At 40.9% G+C, this 19,502-nt stretch overlaps 2 protein-coding genes across 3 annotated transcripts in view; one reads left to right on the top strand and one right to left on the bottom strand.

The window, feature by feature from the left end:
• The window catches only part of LOC135102429 (probable glutamate receptor), a 29,498-nt gene extending 23,982 nt beyond the window's left edge, over positions 1-5,516 (bottom strand). The window contains exons 1-4 of one of the 2 annotated variants that reach the window (XM_064007719.1): positions 3,918-5,516; positions 2,271-2,452; positions 1,772-2,006; positions 1,247-1,393 (exon numbers count right to left, since the gene is read on the bottom strand). In XM_064007719.1, coding sequence (XP_063863789.1) covers positions 1,247-1,393; positions 1,772-2,006; positions 2,271-2,452; positions 3,918-5,030 — 1,677 coding nt within the window. In that variant the 5' untranslated portion in view covers positions 5,031-5,516. The remainder of the gene's footprint in view (positions 1-1,246; positions 1,394-1,771; positions 2,007-2,270; positions 2,453-3,917) is intronic. The other variant, XM_064007718.1, reaches the window with a different exon arrangement.
• A 7,484-nt stretch (positions 5,517-13,000) lies between these two features.
• Positions 13,001-18,791, top strand: LOC135102430 (uncharacterized). Its single transcript, XM_064007720.1, has 6 exons — positions 13,001-13,146; positions 15,028-15,265; positions 15,353-15,627; positions 15,798-16,063; positions 16,365-16,476; positions 17,002-18,791. The coding sequence occupies exons 3-6, from the start codon at positions 15,460-15,462 to the stop codon at positions 17,197-17,199; spliced, it is 744 nt and encodes a 247-aa protein (XP_063863790.1). The 5' UTR covers positions 13,001-13,146; positions 15,028-15,265; positions 15,353-15,459; the 3' UTR covers positions 17,200-18,791.
• Positions 18,792-19,502: the final 711 nt, after the last annotated feature.

Genomic DNA, 19,502 nt, shown 5'->3' with positions numbered 1-19,502 from the left:
TCAATGAAGGTTTCCACGCGCAGTCGCATGGCATTTTATTTCAATGGCAGCGCACACACAGCGGGAATTCATCTCAATTTGAAGGTAATGTGGTGCCTTCCAACTCTCTCTCTCTCTCTCTCTCTCTCTCTCTCTCTCTCTCTCTCTCTCTCTCTCTCTCTCTCTCTCTCTCTCTCTCTCTCTCTCTCTCTCTCTCTCTCTCTCTCTCTCTCTCTCTCTCTCTCTCCCTGATATTGGAAGAGGTGCCCCTGTCGCTTTTATGTGTGTGTGTGTGTGTGTGAAGGAAGTGCACTACTATGCCCACCCAGTTGTTATGTCACAGTCGCATGATGAGTCTCGCTACTAAAATCGCCTGGTATGAACAGCTGCCGCGACCAGTTACTGGATTAGTCGTGCTATTAAAATCGACTCGTGTGAACAGGCCCTAAGAGTATAAATTAGTAATATCCATGTGAAATACCAACATATTTTTTTGATACAAGGGAATACTCATTATAAATTACGTAACATAAAAAAAAAAAAATTACATGTTCAGAGTAAAAAAGAAACAGAAAGAAAGAAGGAAAGGCGTAGCTGTACAAACCCTCAACTCCCCGCATGGGTGACCACCACGAAAATTCATGTTTTCGTTGCTCTGCTGCGCCATGATCTCAATGGTGTGGTGCCGAACTCAACTAATCAATCTGCATTCAGTCAATCAATCGATTACAATCAATCAGCCAATAATCAGTATTTTTACTGGTCAGCCTGCTCTGTAATTCTTCATTTGTCTAACCGTTTCACACATCGTCATTACACTCATCCTTCTCACCGTGGCTCGAAAGAAGAAAAAAGACATTACTATTTTCAAACGTCACAGAGGTGGATAGTCTTGTGGATAGCCTGGATGGATAGTCTCCCATTACTGGTGCAGAATCCTTGTTAAAATATCAATAGAATCGTACACAAAATTTTACTCTTGAAAATCCAATCAGTTTCCACTACAGTTTGCTAAAAGTAAAGATAAGACGCCGGAACGTGTGACTGTGGTCCCAAGTTCTTTTCATTACCGTCTGTCCTCACATCATAATCCTTAACTCTAAAGGATTTAATTCCCGGAGCTTCCTCCATCCACTTTTGTTCTAAAACTTAATGTTCCTCATAGATGAGGTGATTGTTGCAGTTTCAGTTAGTCTTACACATACGTATACTAATTTTTTCATTGATGTTTCTTACGCGCATGTGCATTAGTTAACCTAAAGCTTACTTGATTTTGGCCGTCACTTGGAGGGAAATGGTATATGAAAAATTTATAAAGGATCCCGGTCTCCCGCAGTCTGGTGAGGAGATGCGAGAACTTGGTCGTGTAAGGCGTGTTCTTGGGCAGGAACCATGCACTGTGACCAGAATAGATCTGAGAGAGAGAATAGTAATTGAATTAACACCTGTAGAAATGGTCGCCTGATATTCTTCAGCAAAAATTGTATACATTGAAATAAGTATTGTACAAAAGCTAACACAAATACTTAAATTAAATATCGTTGTCTCATAAGGACTGTATGAAGTCTAAACTTACTCCAAGTAAGTAAGTGACAAATAAGAATAACAATAAGATAAATTAAGATCATTATATGTCGCTTCTATTTTCTTATTTGACTATTTATTCATTTATTTATTTATCTGAAATGATTTTTTTTTTTCCACGAGGTGAACGACCATTGGTAATAACCGGAAAACACTCATGAATCTATGACAGAGTGTAAGGTGAAGGTAGTTAAGCAATGAGGGTCACCTGTTCCTTCATGAGGTAGGAGTAACGTGTGGCGTTGTACTGCATCTGAAGGTTACTTAGGTATGAGTAAGTCTCGATCAAGACTTGTTCACGATTGCGGATGCCTCTGAACCCTGGGTCGTACTCTAGCTCATACGTGAACAGATCAAGCTTATTGCCCAAAGCAGCGAGACTCTGGTCTGAGGACTCCTTGAGGGCAGCGGGCACGAAGTTCCCGTAGTCCTGCATTGTCAGCCTGGCGATGTTAATAGCTCACTCTCACTCACTACAAAGATGCTAGTAATGTACTGCTTTTTGTAGATTCATTGTGCATTCGATTTTTCCTGTCAGTTTAAATATTGTTGCATTATATCATATTTTATATCATCAAAATAAAAGCAACAATAACTGATACAGTCATCACAGAGCTGCAGGATCCCATTAATGAATCTCTGGAACACAGACTGTCCTGTCTGACACTGCTAAGGTTATGTTGTGTGCTGTACTCATAGTACTGTACCTGAGATGAGACTGAGCCAGCTCAGCCACTGTCTCCATTCGTGTTGGGTACACAGGCACAGTGAGGAAAGCAACAAGGTTGGTGGTGTAGGCAGTGGTGATGATGATGCACGACAACCACCACGCCGCCAGCCACTCCACACCTCGCAGCTGTACCGCTTGCCGCAGGATCCCGCCGTACACCTCACGACAGAGAGAGAGAGAGAGAGAGAGAGAGAGAGAGAGAGAGAGAGAGAGAGAGAGAGAGAGAGAGAGAGAGAGAGAGAGAGAGAATTATATAGTTATTCGAGAGTGACATTAAATGTTGGCGGTCTGGAGTCAGAATGAAGGTTGGAACGTTAGGTAAAGAAATATATATATATATATATATATATATATATATATATATATATATATATATATATATATATATATATATATATATATATATATATATATATATATATATATATATATATATATATATTGATTTAATTTCTAAGCCTATGACACTTCTTAAACACTTCGGTGTCTTATTCTGACTACCTTTAACATATTTTAAAGGAAGATTGGAGTTTAAAGAGTGTTTCTATTATTTTATTGATAGTTTGACAAGGATCTTAACATAAGAACATAAGAACATAAGAAATAAGGGAAGCTGCAAGAAGCGACCAGGCTTACATGTGGCAGTCCCTGTATGAAATATACCTACCTATTTCCATCTATTATCTCCATCCATAAACTTGTCTAATCTTCCCTTAAAGCTCTCTAATGTCCTAGCACTAACAACATGATTACTGAGTCCGTTCCACTCATCTACCACTCTATTTGAGAACCAACTTTTTCCTATCTCCTTCCTAAACCTAAATTTTTCAAGCTTGAACCCGTTATTTCTTGTTCTACCCTGGTTGCTGATCCTAAGAATTTTGCTTACATCTCCCTTGTTATAACCCTTGTACCACTTAATTAAAGACTTCTATCAGGTCCCCTCTTAACCTACACCTCTCTAAAAAATGTAAATTTAACAGCTTCAATCTCGCTTCGTAAGAAATACTCCTCATTCCCTGTATCCATTTAGTCATTCTCCTCTGTACTGATTCTAATAGACCTATATATTTCCTGTAATGTGGGGACTAGAACTGCACAGCGTAGTCTAGATGAGGTCTGACCAGCGCCAAGTATAATTTTAATATTACTTCCGGCCTTCTACTTTTAACACTCCTAAAAATGAATCCTAGTACCCTATTTGCCCTGTTTCTGGCCTCTATGCATTGTTTTCCTAGAAGGAATTCAGAGCTAACTATAACTCCTAAATCTTTCTCGTACCCTGTACCTACCAGAGTTTCGTTGTTTAATGTGTACCTACTGTGTGGGTTTCCTTCACCTACGCTAAGTACTTTGCATTTGTTGATATTAAATTGCATTTGCCATCTGTCCGTCCATTCATTCATCCTATCTAAAATCTGCCTGCAAGGCGATGGCATCCGATTCTGACCTAATTAATCTACCTATCTGTGTCATCCGCAAATTTACTAACATCACTACTAATTCCATTATCCATCTTGCATCATCAGTAACAAAAATTACTGATAAGAACCCAACTAATTATGTCTGTGCCCTTTTATAATATTTTTTTTTTTTTTTTTTTTTTTTTTAATGGGAGCCTCACCATCAAGATGTGTCTGACGTAGTCCACACTGTCCTTCTCCATGACGGCGGGCAGGAGGGCGGACAGCAGAGACACGATGAGCGTGCAGGCGATCACGGCCAGCCACATGATGCCCGTGAAGGGATAAGTGATGCTCTTCCACTGCGGGACTGGAGGCGGCAGGGGAGCCAAGAACCCGAACCCCTCGGCGTGGTATGGATATGTGGTGTCGAAGTCTCGCCATCGCTCGTAATTAACAAGGAAAAGATTGATTACGAGGTGCTTATTATTATAAACCAAATCTCCTAGCATGCCTGTCCAGCGGCCATTTTCCAAGGCCCCCCAGTTCTGGTCTTGGGTTTCTTTCTGTACTTCGTAACTGAAGTTGAGTTTGGCGGCGATCAGGGTCAGAGTGTCCAGGTTGGCACCAACACACTGATCGTCACTGGGGTGTCGGAGATAGATAAATGGATAGTCGTCGCACCAAGAACCCAAGCGTAACGTGGCGCCCTCCATGTTGGGATGACGATCTAGGAATAAGTCTGCGTCTGATCGAAAATACGTTTTATGCCATAGACTCATGGCAGCATGAGGCCTCGCACGGAAGGGAAAGCTGGTGAGAACAAGGAAAGTGTTTATGGTACCTTTATTGAAGGGCTGCAATAGCACCAGGTGCTTGGAACGCTGCACCACCTCGTGATCCAGAATAGTCATTGATGATTGCGTGGCGTTCATATTTATTAGTAAGAGAAAGGTGGGATTCCACGCAGCAGACAGAGAGAGGTGATGGAAAAGTTCAGAAGGTGTTCTGGAGAATAGGAGAATAGCTATGTAGCTGGAGCCCCGTAAGCAGTAGTTTGGGTAATGCCCCACATTGAAGCCCTTGTGTGTAGCCATCAGGATGGTGTTTGCGTCACTCGGGAGGGTCGGCATTGAGAAGCGGGTATATTCATCTACGAATAGGAATATGTCGCGGCCTCGAAGGGGACCAGTAATAAGTTCCTCGAGAAGGACTTCACTGGAGGAGAGTTGAAAAGACTCTTTAAGGAAGGGGGATGCGAGGGATTGTATTCTTCCTGCTGTTACTCCCACCAGTAACACAATTCTGAGTAACTCGATCTTCCACCCTGACATCCTGCCTACCTGCCTGCAACCCGCACAGTGGCGCCACCAGCTTGCTGCTTCCTCTATCAACCTCTCATTCACTGTTCATGAATTCCTCGTATCGGGGATTCCAGGTCCCACCCACACTGGGCAGCTGTAATGTCACTCATAACGCGCTCCTTGTGGTGGTCTTTTCAATTCATTAATTAATTTATAGATTTTTCATTTTGAAAAACCACACAACAATGCAGTAATGGACAATTTCCTTGAACACAGCGCGCTGCATGCACTGAACTCAATACTTTCTGGGGGGCAACTTGGAGAATATCGTGTCACTGTGTCGGTGAAGAAAGTACATGAACAGTTGGAGGTGATGCTCGGTGCCGGGGAGCTGAAGGAGTAGACTCAGGTAACCTCAGTGTACGTGGGTTTCACATGTTTGCTGTGATTTTAGTGATTTATGAACGTTATATATATATATATATATATATATATATATATATATATATATATATATATATATATATATATATATATATATATATATATATACGCAACTCTTCCCTTCTTATACAATGAGCATCCTTACTCTGTCCTTTACTAAAAATCTAAACTCGGAAATTAACATCTCGTATCTTGCTAAAAACAGCTTATAAAATTTGGTGTTCTGGGCTGTCTGTATATATATATATATATATATATATATATATATATATATATATATATATATATATATATATATATATATATATATATATATATATATATATATATACGATATATATATATATATATATATATATATATATATATATATATATATATATATATATATATATATATATATATATATATATATATATATATACACAGACAGCCCAGAACACCAAATTTTATAAGCTGTTTTTAGCAAGATACGAGATGTTAATTTCCGAGTTTAGATTTTTAGTAAAGGACAGAGTAAGGATGCTCATTGAATAAGAAGGGAAGAGTTGCGTGCCACTGAAGAAGAGGGGATAGTTATGTGGAAGCCTGTGTCGAGTCGACGGATGGAGGAAGTTGTTGTTTTTTTAGGCATTGAGCAACACAAACTGCTCTGCCTTAAACAGAGATTTTAGAAAAAATCAGCAGTCAGACGTTCTGTGGCATCCCTGCTTACACTATTGAGTTCTTGAATGGATGAGCATCTATTAAGTGATATTTTTCACAATGGTATCATCAGCACTGGAATGGTTAGGCCAATGAATCTGTGAATTATTTAGTCATGATTTCTATAAATTTACAGTGATAGCAACGTACAGGTGATTTACCGATAAACATTACACCATGATAGTATGTATGTAATAAACGACTAGTAAATAATAGGCTGCGTGGCACCATACATTGCCTGCCCGGACAGGAAGTGGGAAAGAGCGAGGGTTACGAGGCTAGCAGCAAATCAGCCGATTGCTAATCATTCACACGCAGTTCCCTTCCACAGCTGTGACAATGAATTGTATTGCATAACTTAAAGCATTGTGGAGTGTGTGGATATAGTGTCTCTCCGCAATAGTTGCCAGCTTGGTCCGGCCGTTGTATCTATTGCCAGGCCACACTTATATTTCCCACCATGGCTATACAACGCCTTAAAAAGAGAGAGAGAGAGAGAAAAAAAAAAATGCATATGAACATGCAATATTTTCCACTTGGATTAACCTGTACTTTCACCTCCGGCAACATCTGCAGAAACTCATGTTACACCATGTATATTCACTTAGCTCAGAAGTTACACAAATCAGGCGAATTTTGTGTTTGTTCAACAATACCACGGTTTATAAAGGAGGATAGTTTCGCTTAGGCTTTGCGACCCAGTGGGGAGCATGGCTACCAATACAGATGTCTCGCTGAGATTCTTCCTCTGAACGGACTGTAGTTCTTTTAAGATAAACTTTATCAAAACCTTTATCCACAGGGAATATCACATAATTATGTTCCTCACGTAGTTCCTATAATAAGGAAACCAACAGGCTTAAACGTTCTAACGGCTATTTCTGCTGTCTTTTTCGAAGGGGAAGGGAGGGTGCCTAGGAGCTTAAGCACATAAACACAAAAATATCACTTATCGTTCAGCTGACCTTATAATCCCTAACAGGTCCAGGAGTCAGCAGTGCATTTTTAAGGATCCATTATTGTCTCGCCAGGTGTAAACACATGCATAACTCAAGTACTCCAGAACACTCTGATTGTTTTCGCTTTTGGTCGCTTCTTCAGACAATAACAATTCTTCTTCTTCTTCTTACTACTACTACTACTACTACTATGACTTCTACTACTACTACTACTGCTACTACTACTACTACTGCTACTACTACTACTACTACTACTACTACTACTACTACTACTACTACTACTACTACTACTGCTGCTGCTGCTGCTGCTGCTGCTGCTGCTGCTGCTGCTGCTGCTGCTGCTGCTGCTGCTGCTGCTGCTGCTGCTGCTACTACTACTACTACTACTACTACTACTACTACTACTACTACTACTACTACTAGCAGCAAAAGAAACAGCAGCGGTAGTAGCAGCAATAGTAGTAGTAGTAGTAGTAGTAGTAGTAGTAGTAGTAGTAATAGTAGTAGTAGTAGTAGTAGTAGTAGTAATAGTAATAGTAATAGTTATCGTAGTAGTAGTGGTAGTAGTAGTAATAATAATAATAATAATAATAATAATAATAATAATAATGATAATAATAATAATAATAATATTATTATTATTAATAACAATAATAATAATAATAATAATAATAATAATAATAATAATAATAGAAATAATACCAATAATAATAATAATAATAATAATAATAATAATAATAATAATAATAATAATAATAACTACTACTACTACTACTACTAATAATAATAATAAGAATAATACCAATAATAATAATAATAATAATAATAATAATAATAATAATAATAATAATAAACAATAAATAACATAAAGGAAGCTGCAATAAGCCGTCAGTCCTACACGTGCCAGTCCCTGATGATGATAATGATGATATGATGGTGAAAATGATAATGATGATGATAATGATGATGATGGCGGTGATAGATAGATAGATAGATAGAGAGAGAGAGAGAGAGAGAGAGAGAGAGAGAGAGAGAGAGAGAGAGAGAGAGAGAGAGAGAGAGAGAGAGAGAGAGAGTATCTGGCTAAGAGTTTGAGTGGGTTTAGTCAAGTGGACTAGTATCAAGATGAAACACGTGAAACATTTGCTGTATTACACTCCTATCTTATCACGCCCAAGAATATAGTAAGATAAATGGAGTGTCAGACAGACAAACACATAAACAGACAGACAGATAGATAGATAGATAGATAGATAGACATATAGATAGATAAACCGAAATTTCTTGTAAAAGATGTCACTTCTTTCACGTCATCATTCTTCTTCCTGTGTGTGCTGTGTGTCACTTTGCTTCTCCTGCAGCAAGTGAGAATTTTGGCTCTTTTCATACTGTTCTTTATCGTGTCTCTCTGTGAACACTCACCTTCACCTGTTATACTTTAGAACATTCATTACTAACGTGCGTGGGTGTAATGTCGGGAAACAGAGAGTCACAAATTCGTTACACTGCAGTCATGGAACTTCTCCCGCAAGTCATCATCTGCTGCTGCCTCGCTCCTTGCTTGCTCCCAGTTAGTGTGACCCTCCAGGCACTGTGAATGCAATACAAAGCGAACTGTAGTAACTGTTTCACATTGTGGTACACTCATTACTGACTGCCGCTGACTACGAAAAATGGATCCCTATTTTGAAACGATGTAGGCTCTCATAAGGAATATTTTCACGGGCCACATAAGCAATTAGCTACATCCTCATGAGTAATTTTTTTGTCAATGATAATGAAAAATTTTTGTTAATAATGAAGTTAACTATGAAAACGCCCCTTAAACTACGACATGTTAATAGATGGGGGCTGAAACATTTGAGTAATCGTCTTCCAGTATGCGGGTTTATGGAGAGACGGATGAAAAAGACTCGTTGCTCGTTAATCGTCAGCAATAGGACTAAGACGCAACCTTCAATCGACTTCTGTTTTGCATCACCGGTGACGAATCTTTACTTGCTTGTTTGTATGCCGCTGCTCACATTACACCCCAGTGGTCTCGATGGCACTGTGTGGCGAGGCGGCAACGGCAGCAGTAGTAGGATAATTGATGAAAGCAGCAAAGAACACATGCAGTGTTTTGTATAAACGTTACAGTAAAAAATCCATTGTGTATAAACATAACAGGCTGTATACCTACACAATAAATCGTTCGTATAAATTGCAGGAGGAAATTGTTTCAGTAACAAAAATCAACACGTGCAATAGACGTATGAACAGATAACCGAAAAAAAACACAACTATAGCAAATCAGACAAACGTGACTCAAAACAACTGAAAAAAAGCCTAACAATGAACAAAATGGACTATGTTAGAAATTTACTTACCGTGAAATTTTGAGACAAGAAAATAAAACAGACTAAAATTATTGAATCCTGAAATCAAACACAAAGACTAAAGAGAAAACTAAGAGCAAAAAACATGCTATAAAACATGAAAACAAGCTATTATTCAACGAACCTTACTGTAAATGGGCAAAATGATATAAGTAAAAAAGTAGAAGAATAATTCATTTTGTATATTAAACCTAGGGTCTTGCGTATTATGTAATATCTTTAAGCGTCCACATAATAATAGTATATAGACATCAGAAAACAAGTCAGGTACATTCGAGGAGCTGTACGTGTCTCTGAAGTGTTATCAACGGCTGCAGAGATCTATGTTGTGTATGAAAGTGTGCACACTCGATGCACTCCTTCCAAAGGCAACCGTCCTTACTCCCTGTTATTCCATCTTCCAACTCAAATGCCAGCGAGTGTGAATACACACGCGCACACAGCGTTAAGGCATCTTGGTGGTGTAAAATAATGTGGATCTTGGTCTTATATAATGATGGAAAAGATAAGTTCGTGTTTATAATACTCGCCTTCAGCTTCATTTCCTTAAATCTTTCACCTATGTCATCAGTTACAGTTAGTCATCAATGTATGTGTACGTCGATACACACACCCGTCCAAACATCCACCAAGTCACAAACACACACACACGGCCACCCACCCACCCACTCACACACACACACACACCCATGAAAAAAGAGAGAAAAAAAAAGAATGTATATTCGATACTTGGGATGGTTGAACCAAGCACCGGTGAGCAGCAACAGGTGGCGCCTGACCCACTAACAGCCGGTGGTCAGACACACTTAATAGTTTCCTCAGTCGTTGGGGGGTGGGTGGGGAGGGCGTTGCCTTCCTCCTTCCCTCTCACCCCCCCCCTCCACCACTCCTCCTTACTACTCCATCGTACGTGATTAATTTGATCTGTATGTGTGTGTGTGTGTGTGTGTGTGTATGTTTGCGCATCTTCAGTAGACATACGAAGTGTAGTCATAATCCAAGTGAGTCATTATCAATCACTTTACCATTACAGGAGAGGTGTTGCACAACGTAGGTGTGCATTAGGTGTTGTGCGTTGTCTGAAATGAATCGCGATGATAATAATACTTAGTGACCTCGTCTCTTTATTCATTGCTGGTCGTAAAACATGACAGAAGGGAAAATAGTAGTTGGAACATTTTAGACGTCTTCTCACTTGTTTCGTTCTACTTTTTACTCAGAAAAGAGGAAAATTTTCCCCATGATTTGCATTTTTCTAATTTTTTTTTTTTAAAGGAAAATACCTGGATTTTTTTTGCCCTATTTCTCTTTTTACTCCCTTTTTCTTTTATGCGTATGGGAAAATACAAGAGGCAGAGCCTGTCATTGACACACAGGCCGCGGACTGAAAAACAATAATTGATCCCCTTGTGAATTGGAGCGACCGATCAACCCAGCCCAGCCCTCCCCGCGTAGGTCCGGCGGCGGCGGCGGGCGCTGCGTGCTGGCCGGCGGCGGCGCGTTGCCGGGGTGAGAAGTCTATGCCACAGCTGACGTGGGGAAAGTCTGTCGTGTTTACTCGATTTATGTGATATTTATAACGGTTCCGGAGGCTGTGGGAGGATGGGGGACAAGAAAAAAGTTAAATAGGTCCAAACACCAACTTTAATGATTTGTAGATGAATTACTAGAGCATGAAATGAAATGTAATTAGTTGACCATCATCACGATGACCACCAACACCACCAACACCACCACCACCACCAACAACAACAACAACAACAACAATAACATCATCATCATCATCATCATCATCATCAGAACATAAGAACATAAGAAATAAGGGAAACTGCAAGAAGCCACCAGGCTTATACGTGGCAGTCCCTGTGTGAAATATACTTACCTATTTCCACTTATCATCCCCTTCCATAAACCCGTCCATATTACTTCGGGCCTTCTACTTTTAACACTCCTAAAAATGAACCTTATTTGCCCTGTTTCTGGCCTTTATGCATTGCTTTCCTGGACGGAGTTCAGAGCTGACTATAACTCTTAAATTTTTTTCGTACCCTGAACCTACCAGAGTTTCGTTGTTTATTGTGCAACTACTGTGTGGGTTTCCTCTACCTACGCTGAGTACTTTGCATTTGTTGATATTAAACTGTATTTGTCCGTCCATTCATTCATCTCATCTAAATCTGCCTGCAAGGCGATGGCATCCGATTCTGACCTAATTAATCTACCTATCTTTGTATCATCCGCAAGTTTACTAACATCACTACTAATTCCACTATCCAAGTCATTGATATATATTAAAAACAATAATGGCCCTAATACTGATCCCTATGGCACCCCACTAATTACATGACCCCACTCGGATTTAGAGTCGTTTATTATATCTCTCTGTCGCTTGTCGCTTAGCCATGACCATATCGAGCCTAACGCCTTCCCATCTATCCCGTGTGCCATCATCGTAATCATAAGTCGTCAATTACGTGAATACTTTTGGGACAGGGGAGATACTGGCGAAATTTCTCTAAAGTCCAACTTGATTTACCATCGCCTCCTGCGTTTGTCGTGCGAGGGAAGGCTCGAGTGTTGTTCCTTTGCTATTACACAACACTCGGTCTTGAGAGAGAAGAGAAGGGAGAAGCATTGTATTGAGAGTTCACACACACACACACACACACACACACACACACACACACACACACACACACACACACACACACACACACACACACACACACACACACACAGAAAGAGAGAGAGAGAGAGAGAGAGAGAGAGAGAGAGAGAGAGAGAGAGAGAGAGAGAGAGAGAGAGAGAGAGAGAATTTTGCTTACTTATCTGTTCAGATTATTCTGGTGTTTTCTTGGCAATCTTTTTTTGTTTTGCATCTTTCTCACGATTGGTTCCCGCCGTGACTGTTGTGTTGTGGAGACGAGGAAGGATGAAAAGTTATACCTAACAATGGATAACTGAATAGATAAACAGACGCACGAAAAAAAATAAATAAATAAAAATAGTCTTACCTGCCTAAAAAAATCCCTTACTTATTAGTAAATAAAGTGTCTTCCTCTCTAGACTTCAAGATTTTACTCGAATTGACAACTTCTAATGACGCCTCATCTTGTCTCAACTGGCAAAGTGACGCGGCTGGAACTGTTCTTGCCTTGCGGGTGTGGTAACGGTGACGCTGAGGTGTACATACGTCTTCGCTCTTAGTGCAGTTACGTTCAGTTTAGTGGAGGAGGCAGTGAAATTGAGGTGCGTGGAGATGATGGTGATATGAGAGTGTGTGGGGGAGTGGGGAGTGCAAGGAAACGCTGCATGACCAGGACGTGACGCACAGGTGGATGAGTGCGGGGTGAATTAATGGGGAGGTAACGCGTTCGTCACTACTGGAGATACTGGGGAGTACAGGAGGGGAAAGGGAGGAGGGCGGGAAGTCGACGTAGGAGGAGTTTTGTGGGAGCGAGGGAGAATGCAAGGGGGCTGCGGGGGGAGGGAGGGGCTAAATCGGCACCACTTTTAAGTTTCCGCCAGTCACTTCTCAGCCAGCCAAACATTGGTACTGTTGTTCCTACGCGCGTCTGTCCCGCAGCCCGGGGTCGCGTTGCCTTGAGTGTTTCCGCTGGTCACGACAGCAGCGAGGAGCTTCTGCTTACTTGTCGACTTGTGAGCATTGCTGTGTAGTGCAGGATAGGTTTGGCTGGTGCTGTGTTGCTTTTGCTGTTATTATTATTATTATTATTATTATTATTATTATTATTATTATTATTATTATTATTATTATTTGCGAATATTATAATTCAATTTTAGTCTTGTAGCTGTGAATTTTCAAGTGGCTTCTACAATAATATTTTTTTTTTTTGCGCCTGCATCACTTCACAAGCCCAGTGGCACTAGATGGTGCTGAAAAAGAAGAAAAAAAAAAGGAAAAATATGCACATCTTTTATTGTGCCTCTTTTTACATGCAAGGAGGTGCCTCTGATGCTTCGTAAAATGAAGAAAAAAAAAAAAAAAAGAGAAAAGACGGCAATAAGAGAGCCAGTGTTTCGCTGTGTGTGGTGGTGCAGCACGCATCACCTCAACAGGAGCTTGCGGCGCTGTGCTGTTTCAGTGAAGTCCCTGCTGGTGAAACTCACTTGTGAAAGAAGCGCACCGCAGCAGGAAGTAACGTGACCGATGAGTGCACCAGTGAACTAATGGATAGGGGAATTTAGGAAGGACGTATCCGATCTTTTGTGTTTCTTCGTGAAAGTTTACATTTGCATTTTAGAAAGATTGTTACCAGTCCATCATCATCATCATCATCATCATCATCATCATCATCACCATCATCATCATCACTACCACCACTACCACCACCACCACCACAACCATCATAATCATCATCGTTATCATCATCATCATCATCATCATCACCATCATCATCATCATCATCATCATCATCATCATCATCATCATCATCATCATCATCATCATCATCATCATCACCACCACCACCACCACCACCACCACCACCACCACCACCACCACCACCACCACCGACACCACCACAACCAGCACCATCGTTATCATCATCATCATCATCATCATCATCATCGTCACGATCATCATGATCATCACCATCATCATCATCATCGCCACCAAAACCACCATCACCATAACCGCCACCACCACCATCATCATCGTCATCATCATCGTCACCACCACCACCATTAATATTATTTATCATTATCATCATTATCATCATAACCAGCTGTGGTGTGTGTGTGTGTGTGTGTGTGTGTGTGTGTGTGTGTGTGTGTGTGTGTGTGTATAAATAAATAAATAAATATATATATATATATATATATATATATATATATATATATATATATATATATATATATATATATATATATATATATATATATATATATATATATATTTACATACAGATTGTTGTACTCGCCGTGAGGAGTGTAGGGATTCAGGATGACAAATGATCCAACCGTTTAGTCGGTTTAATTAATGCGGTTAACCTGTATTGACAATTATTTGACATCATCAAGCGGAGTATTGAACCACAACAGATGATGCACATGTAAATAATACAAATAGGCATCATAAGAGCACAACTAATGAACTGGCAATATGATTACCTAAACACGACCCTTACTATCTCTCTAGAGCTCTCTACAGTATAGTCCTCCTCTCGCACAACTTCATTACTCTAATTTACTCAGTTTCTTTATTGTTACACATCCTTCGCATGTGTCTCGCCACCAACCTCGCGGGACATCGTGAGGCGACAACTGGCGACTACACAGATAGAGATAAATAGGTAGATCAATAGATAGATAGGTGTGTGTGTGTGTGTGTGTGCTCTCGCGCGCGTGTAAAAATAGGTAATACAGCGTACTGACGCAAGTCACCATATGTTACACAGCGGGTAAGAGGTGACGGCCTACAATATTGAGGTATTATTCACCCACTCACCCACCCACACCTTACATTTTTTTTTATTTATTTATTTATTTATTTATTTTATTTATTTTTTTTATCTTCAGACAAGTGAACGGCTCTGCATCTCTGGGATCCACTATCGCCATAACTGAGATTTGCTATCGCTGTAACGACGCTGAATAAAAAGTTAATACTGAAAGCCAGAATTGAGCCGGTCCCAGTAAAAGAAATGCTGCAATGATGGTCGTGGTGGACTTGAGAGTTTTCACGATCTTGGCCTAAGTGGAGGCTGCGAGTGCCATCATTAGCAACGATTTTTGACTGAGTTGTCAGCACTATCAGGTTGGTGGCAGAAAACTGATAAACATCAGGAATTTGGTAGCGTAAGTACCGGTGTGGTTAGAATTAATGAGACGCTCTCTTTTTCAGGTGTGTTCACTTTAGTGAGGCAAGAACAGTGAATTTGGAAGATGCTACTGCTGTGATATAGTGGTGTCTATCTCCCTGAGGGTAACCGGAAGATCTGGCTCTTCATCATGGCTTCTGGGTTTGAAGGCGACAATGTACTGGTAACAATGTCAAGGATGATGAGGCTGTGCTGCCCAGACCCCGCCACAACGCTGATAGCCCCACCACTACCTTCCCACGGCTCTTTGCTAGAGGATCCCCATCAGGTTACCAATCCTTTGGGCGGTCTTCATCAGGTCAGTGCTTTCATATTCTTCGTGTTTTGCATTAAATTTATTGGGGACACGGGAGAGGGAGAGACAGTTAGCGAGTGTTGTTGTGGCACCATGGTGACTCAGGAAAAGCAGATACACACCCGAACTTACACACAGTCCACCAGACGTATTATTCAATATTGTGTTCACAGGGCGGCCGCTACACTATCCTGCCCACTATATCCGTGGTGGCACCATGGGATGACCCTGTCCACCACAACCTTGTTAAGGACAATGCTTTGAGTGACAGCAACGCTGTAACTTATGTGGTCACACCCACACCTGTCCTCCCACCGCCTACTCCTGCGGCCCGGCCTTCATGGGTGGGTGACGCGGCACTCAACGCCACCCACCGCTTCTACAATGTACTGCGGGCGGTGATGCACGGCGGGGAGCTCGAGGCTCGTCCCGCCCTCAGGTATGAACAACGTCTTAACGCATACTCAGGATTTCAGGAGGCAGTGTATCTTAGATATTAAAGAACGTGTACACATGTTGAGGAAAATGAGAAGTGTTGCAAAGTTCCCAAAGTTTTAGTATTTAAGATTTCAGTCTCCTGTTCTGAATAAGCCCCGTTTCTTACTCAGGAAATTGTTTGTAAATGGTTTAAGAGATTATGACCTGAATATGGAGGTACTATCACAAGAATTCCTGGATAAGCCTGTCTGTCTGTTTTCTGTGTCCTTCATCACTCACACGGTATCTTCACACATCTGAAGGGGCGAGGACAAACGTGGCGTGGAGGAGTTCTCGACGGGAGTGACGCCGCGGTCCTCCATTCAGACTGCCATCAACTCTGGCCTAGACCCCGCCATCTCACCCCTTATCCAGGTAAGCGTGACGGGCGTTCCCAGGTGAAGTGTGTGTGTGCGTGTGTGTGTGTTTTGTGAGTCAGTAAATCCACATAATTAGCCAGTTATTGAAATATTTTCAGACTGTTACTTAATGTTAATTATATTGTCATGTTAATACTGATCATGAAAAAAATAATGTTCAGATATTTTTATATTTTCTCCATTAATTCAGAAATGTGGTCATCTTACATACATATCTTTACTTTCTTGGCCATCGTTTACCTTCTCGTCCTGCCGTCATATCTCTGTGACATTAGTGTCTTAATTCTCTTGGCTTTCGATACGGTTGCTGTTTTTTTTTTTGTTTTCTTTTTTCTGGTGTCCTGATGACATTTATCTATTTTTTTTTTTCTAAACTCCACTTTCCTTCACAACGTTTCCTAGTTTTCCGGTTAATTTCACAACGTAGATTCTATACCCGTGTTGTGTTTAGGGAATTCTCGCCTGTGAGGTTGTGTTCATCATTTCACACAACACGGTATGACTTGGTGTGACTTTGTAGGTGTGCGCGGCTCTGGCAGTGGTGGTGGTAGTGATGGTGCTGCTCTTCCACTGGCATCACGTGCGCCAAGAGTGTCTGAGGGAGCGCCGCGCCCTCCGCCGCCTGGCTCGGCGATATGGCATGGCTCGTGACCTCTACCAAGAAGACGACGACTTAGAGAAGAACGACTCCTCTCATGTGACAGACGTAACGCTCTGACACACACACACACACACACCACCGCTTAACTTAACAGTTGGCGGTCAAGAGAGATCAAGACAATTAACACACACACGCTTCGGCAAACACTTTCCTCCACCATTAATTCAGTAAATATGGCTCTACAGCGACGTTCTGTGATTCACTTTCGGCAAAGAACCGAGATGTGAAACGCCGCAGCCAGAATGTAATGCAGATATGCAGATGACACAGTTGCCTCAGGGGGTATTGAAACAGACTCCATAAGACCAGAAGCACAAGTTTGAATCTGATGATTTACTGTCCTCGCAAGCATTAACTCTTTCTTAGGTGTCCACTGTTGAGCTGAGGACGCTTCGCATTGCCCAGATACAGAACTGAGCTTACTTGAAGATTACGAAGAGCTACTCGATATCTTTTCTTTTTTAAATATTGGATTGTCGATACCTCGTTTTATGTTTTATGATCGGCAGCTGATAGTTTGTTAGAGGGGCTGTTGTCACTGAAATCTTCTGGCCACGAAGATGTACCCAGAAGGCTTACAACTTATTTGGGGGTTACATGAACTATGCAAGTTGTCAAATGGGGCTCTCAGGACAACTGGGTTTAGGTGATATAGATCATATGAATATGCCTAGAAGTGAAAATTGGCAAGAATTCACGTCACTGTCAGTTGTTGATAGTGCAGAATGCTCATTAGCAGATTTCATATTATACATATACTTCTTTTCATCCACCTCCACAAAGGTGTAAGGATTTGACATCCCCATCTCCAGCCTGCAGTTCAAATGTCCGATGTATCTCTAGTTTGTTGTCACTAATTGCGTTTTAAACCCAGTACTTAAGGATTATATTTCAACAGATTCTTCAACTGATGTGTTACTCTGGACTTGCATTTTGAATATTCTGGAGAATGATGAGTGTGTTACATATACTGTAAATCTAAATTTATTGTCCTAGTCCGAGAATGAATGGTATGTTAGTGTGTGCTGGTCTTGTAGCACTGGTGCACAAACTGATGCCAACTGCTGATGAAGCAAATAAACACCTGAAGGGTGCCTGTGTTCCCTATACTCCCTCTCTTCAAAATGACCTGCTCTATCTAAGGAAAAAAAAGGTCCACCTGAGATTCTTGAAAGGTAAATGGAGTATAGGAAATAGATATCCCTGTGACCATAAGCTGTCTTTCTTATTTTTTCTTAAATGGAGAATTCATAGGAAGATTGCTTAAGGGCGCTGCCGTGGTACAGTGGGGCCGCGTGTGCTGTGGGGGCTGAGGGGTCCTCAGGTGCACAGGTTTGGATCCTGGCCACGGTCCGAGGGTAGGAAGGGCATCCACTCGAGATAACCATTTCCAATGCCAAATCCAAAGTCCTTCATTAGAAGGTATCGTCCTAGCTCTAATAAGCTAGAGAAACCGGACAGGAAAAAAAAAAAAAAAAAATAGGGAGATTGCATAAATTTGATGATCGTACAGATTCAAAATCTTCTGAAATAATTCCTAATAAAAAATAGGAGAGTGAATTGCTATTTAAAAAAAGTGAGTTGGTCTGCTTTTCTTTGTACAGAGTTGTTTTGTGAAGAAACTAATATTACTATTACACTTTCTAGAATTTTTCTTTTCCTTTCCCCATGATTATTGTGCTGGTGCGAGGGGATACATGCTACGTCTGAGAGAATATATATATATATATATATTGATATGGCCACAGATTTCACCCTCTTACAGCTGCCTTTAACTAGATTACCATATATATAGTCTGGTGTGGGTCCTTCTGACCTCATGTAACCATATAAATGTATCGTTGTAACACCAGCCTCCTTCACAGCTGCCACTACCTCTGGTCAGCCTCCCTAAACTACCTGCTGCGCAGTCTAGTGTGAGGAACACATCCACTTGCATAGGGTCCTTCTGGTATCCTGTGGTGAATTAAACAAACGAGATCGCCAGTCTGTTTCATCTACAGGTAAGGAAACATTTCAACTGCCGAACAACTTCAGTCTGCTGAGAAAAAATCGCAAGCCATGTTCTAGGGGGTACATCGACACATTCCTTCTCGAAATGATGCTTGTCTTCCACATCACCTAACTGTGGCATAGGATGAGGGAAACAAGGAAAAGAAGAAATCTTATGCATCACACGACCAGCAAGGTATGTAGCACAAGGCCTCAGTAAACAGGCATTTCCTGCATTTGCTTTTAATGGCATTATCTGTCAAGTGAGCCCCCACTGATAAGAGAATGGAATATTAAGCCATAATAAGATGCTCTTTATATGCGCCTCTGTTTAACTTATTGCAAAAGGGGAGTGTTATAATACTGAC

Source organism: Scylla paramamosain, chromosome 7 (genome assembly GCF_035594125.1).
Source record: "Scylla paramamosain isolate STU-SP2022 chromosome 7, ASM3559412v1, whole genome shotgun sequence".
In the NCBI taxonomy this organism is placed as follows: domain Eukaryota; kingdom Metazoa; phylum Arthropoda; class Malacostraca; order Decapoda; family Portunidae; genus Scylla; species Scylla paramamosain.
Note: the sequence above shows the minus strand (reverse complement) of the source record. Positions and strands in the feature narration are given on the sequence as shown.

Bases quoted from the DNA above. Each gene is read 5' to 3' on its own strand.
- LOC135102430 (XM_064007720.1), top strand. From the start codon at position 15,460: ATGGCTTCTGGGTTTGAAGGCGACAATGTACTGGTAACAATGTCAAGG. The intron at 16,064-16,364 runs GTATGAACAACG...ACACATCTGAAG, and splicing joins GAGGCTCGTCCCGCCCTCAG to GGGCGAGGACAAACGTGGCG. The intron at 16,477-17,001 runs GTAAGCGTGACG...GTGACTTTGTAG, and splicing joins CCATCTCACCCCTTATCCAG to GTGTGCGCGGCTCTGGCAGT.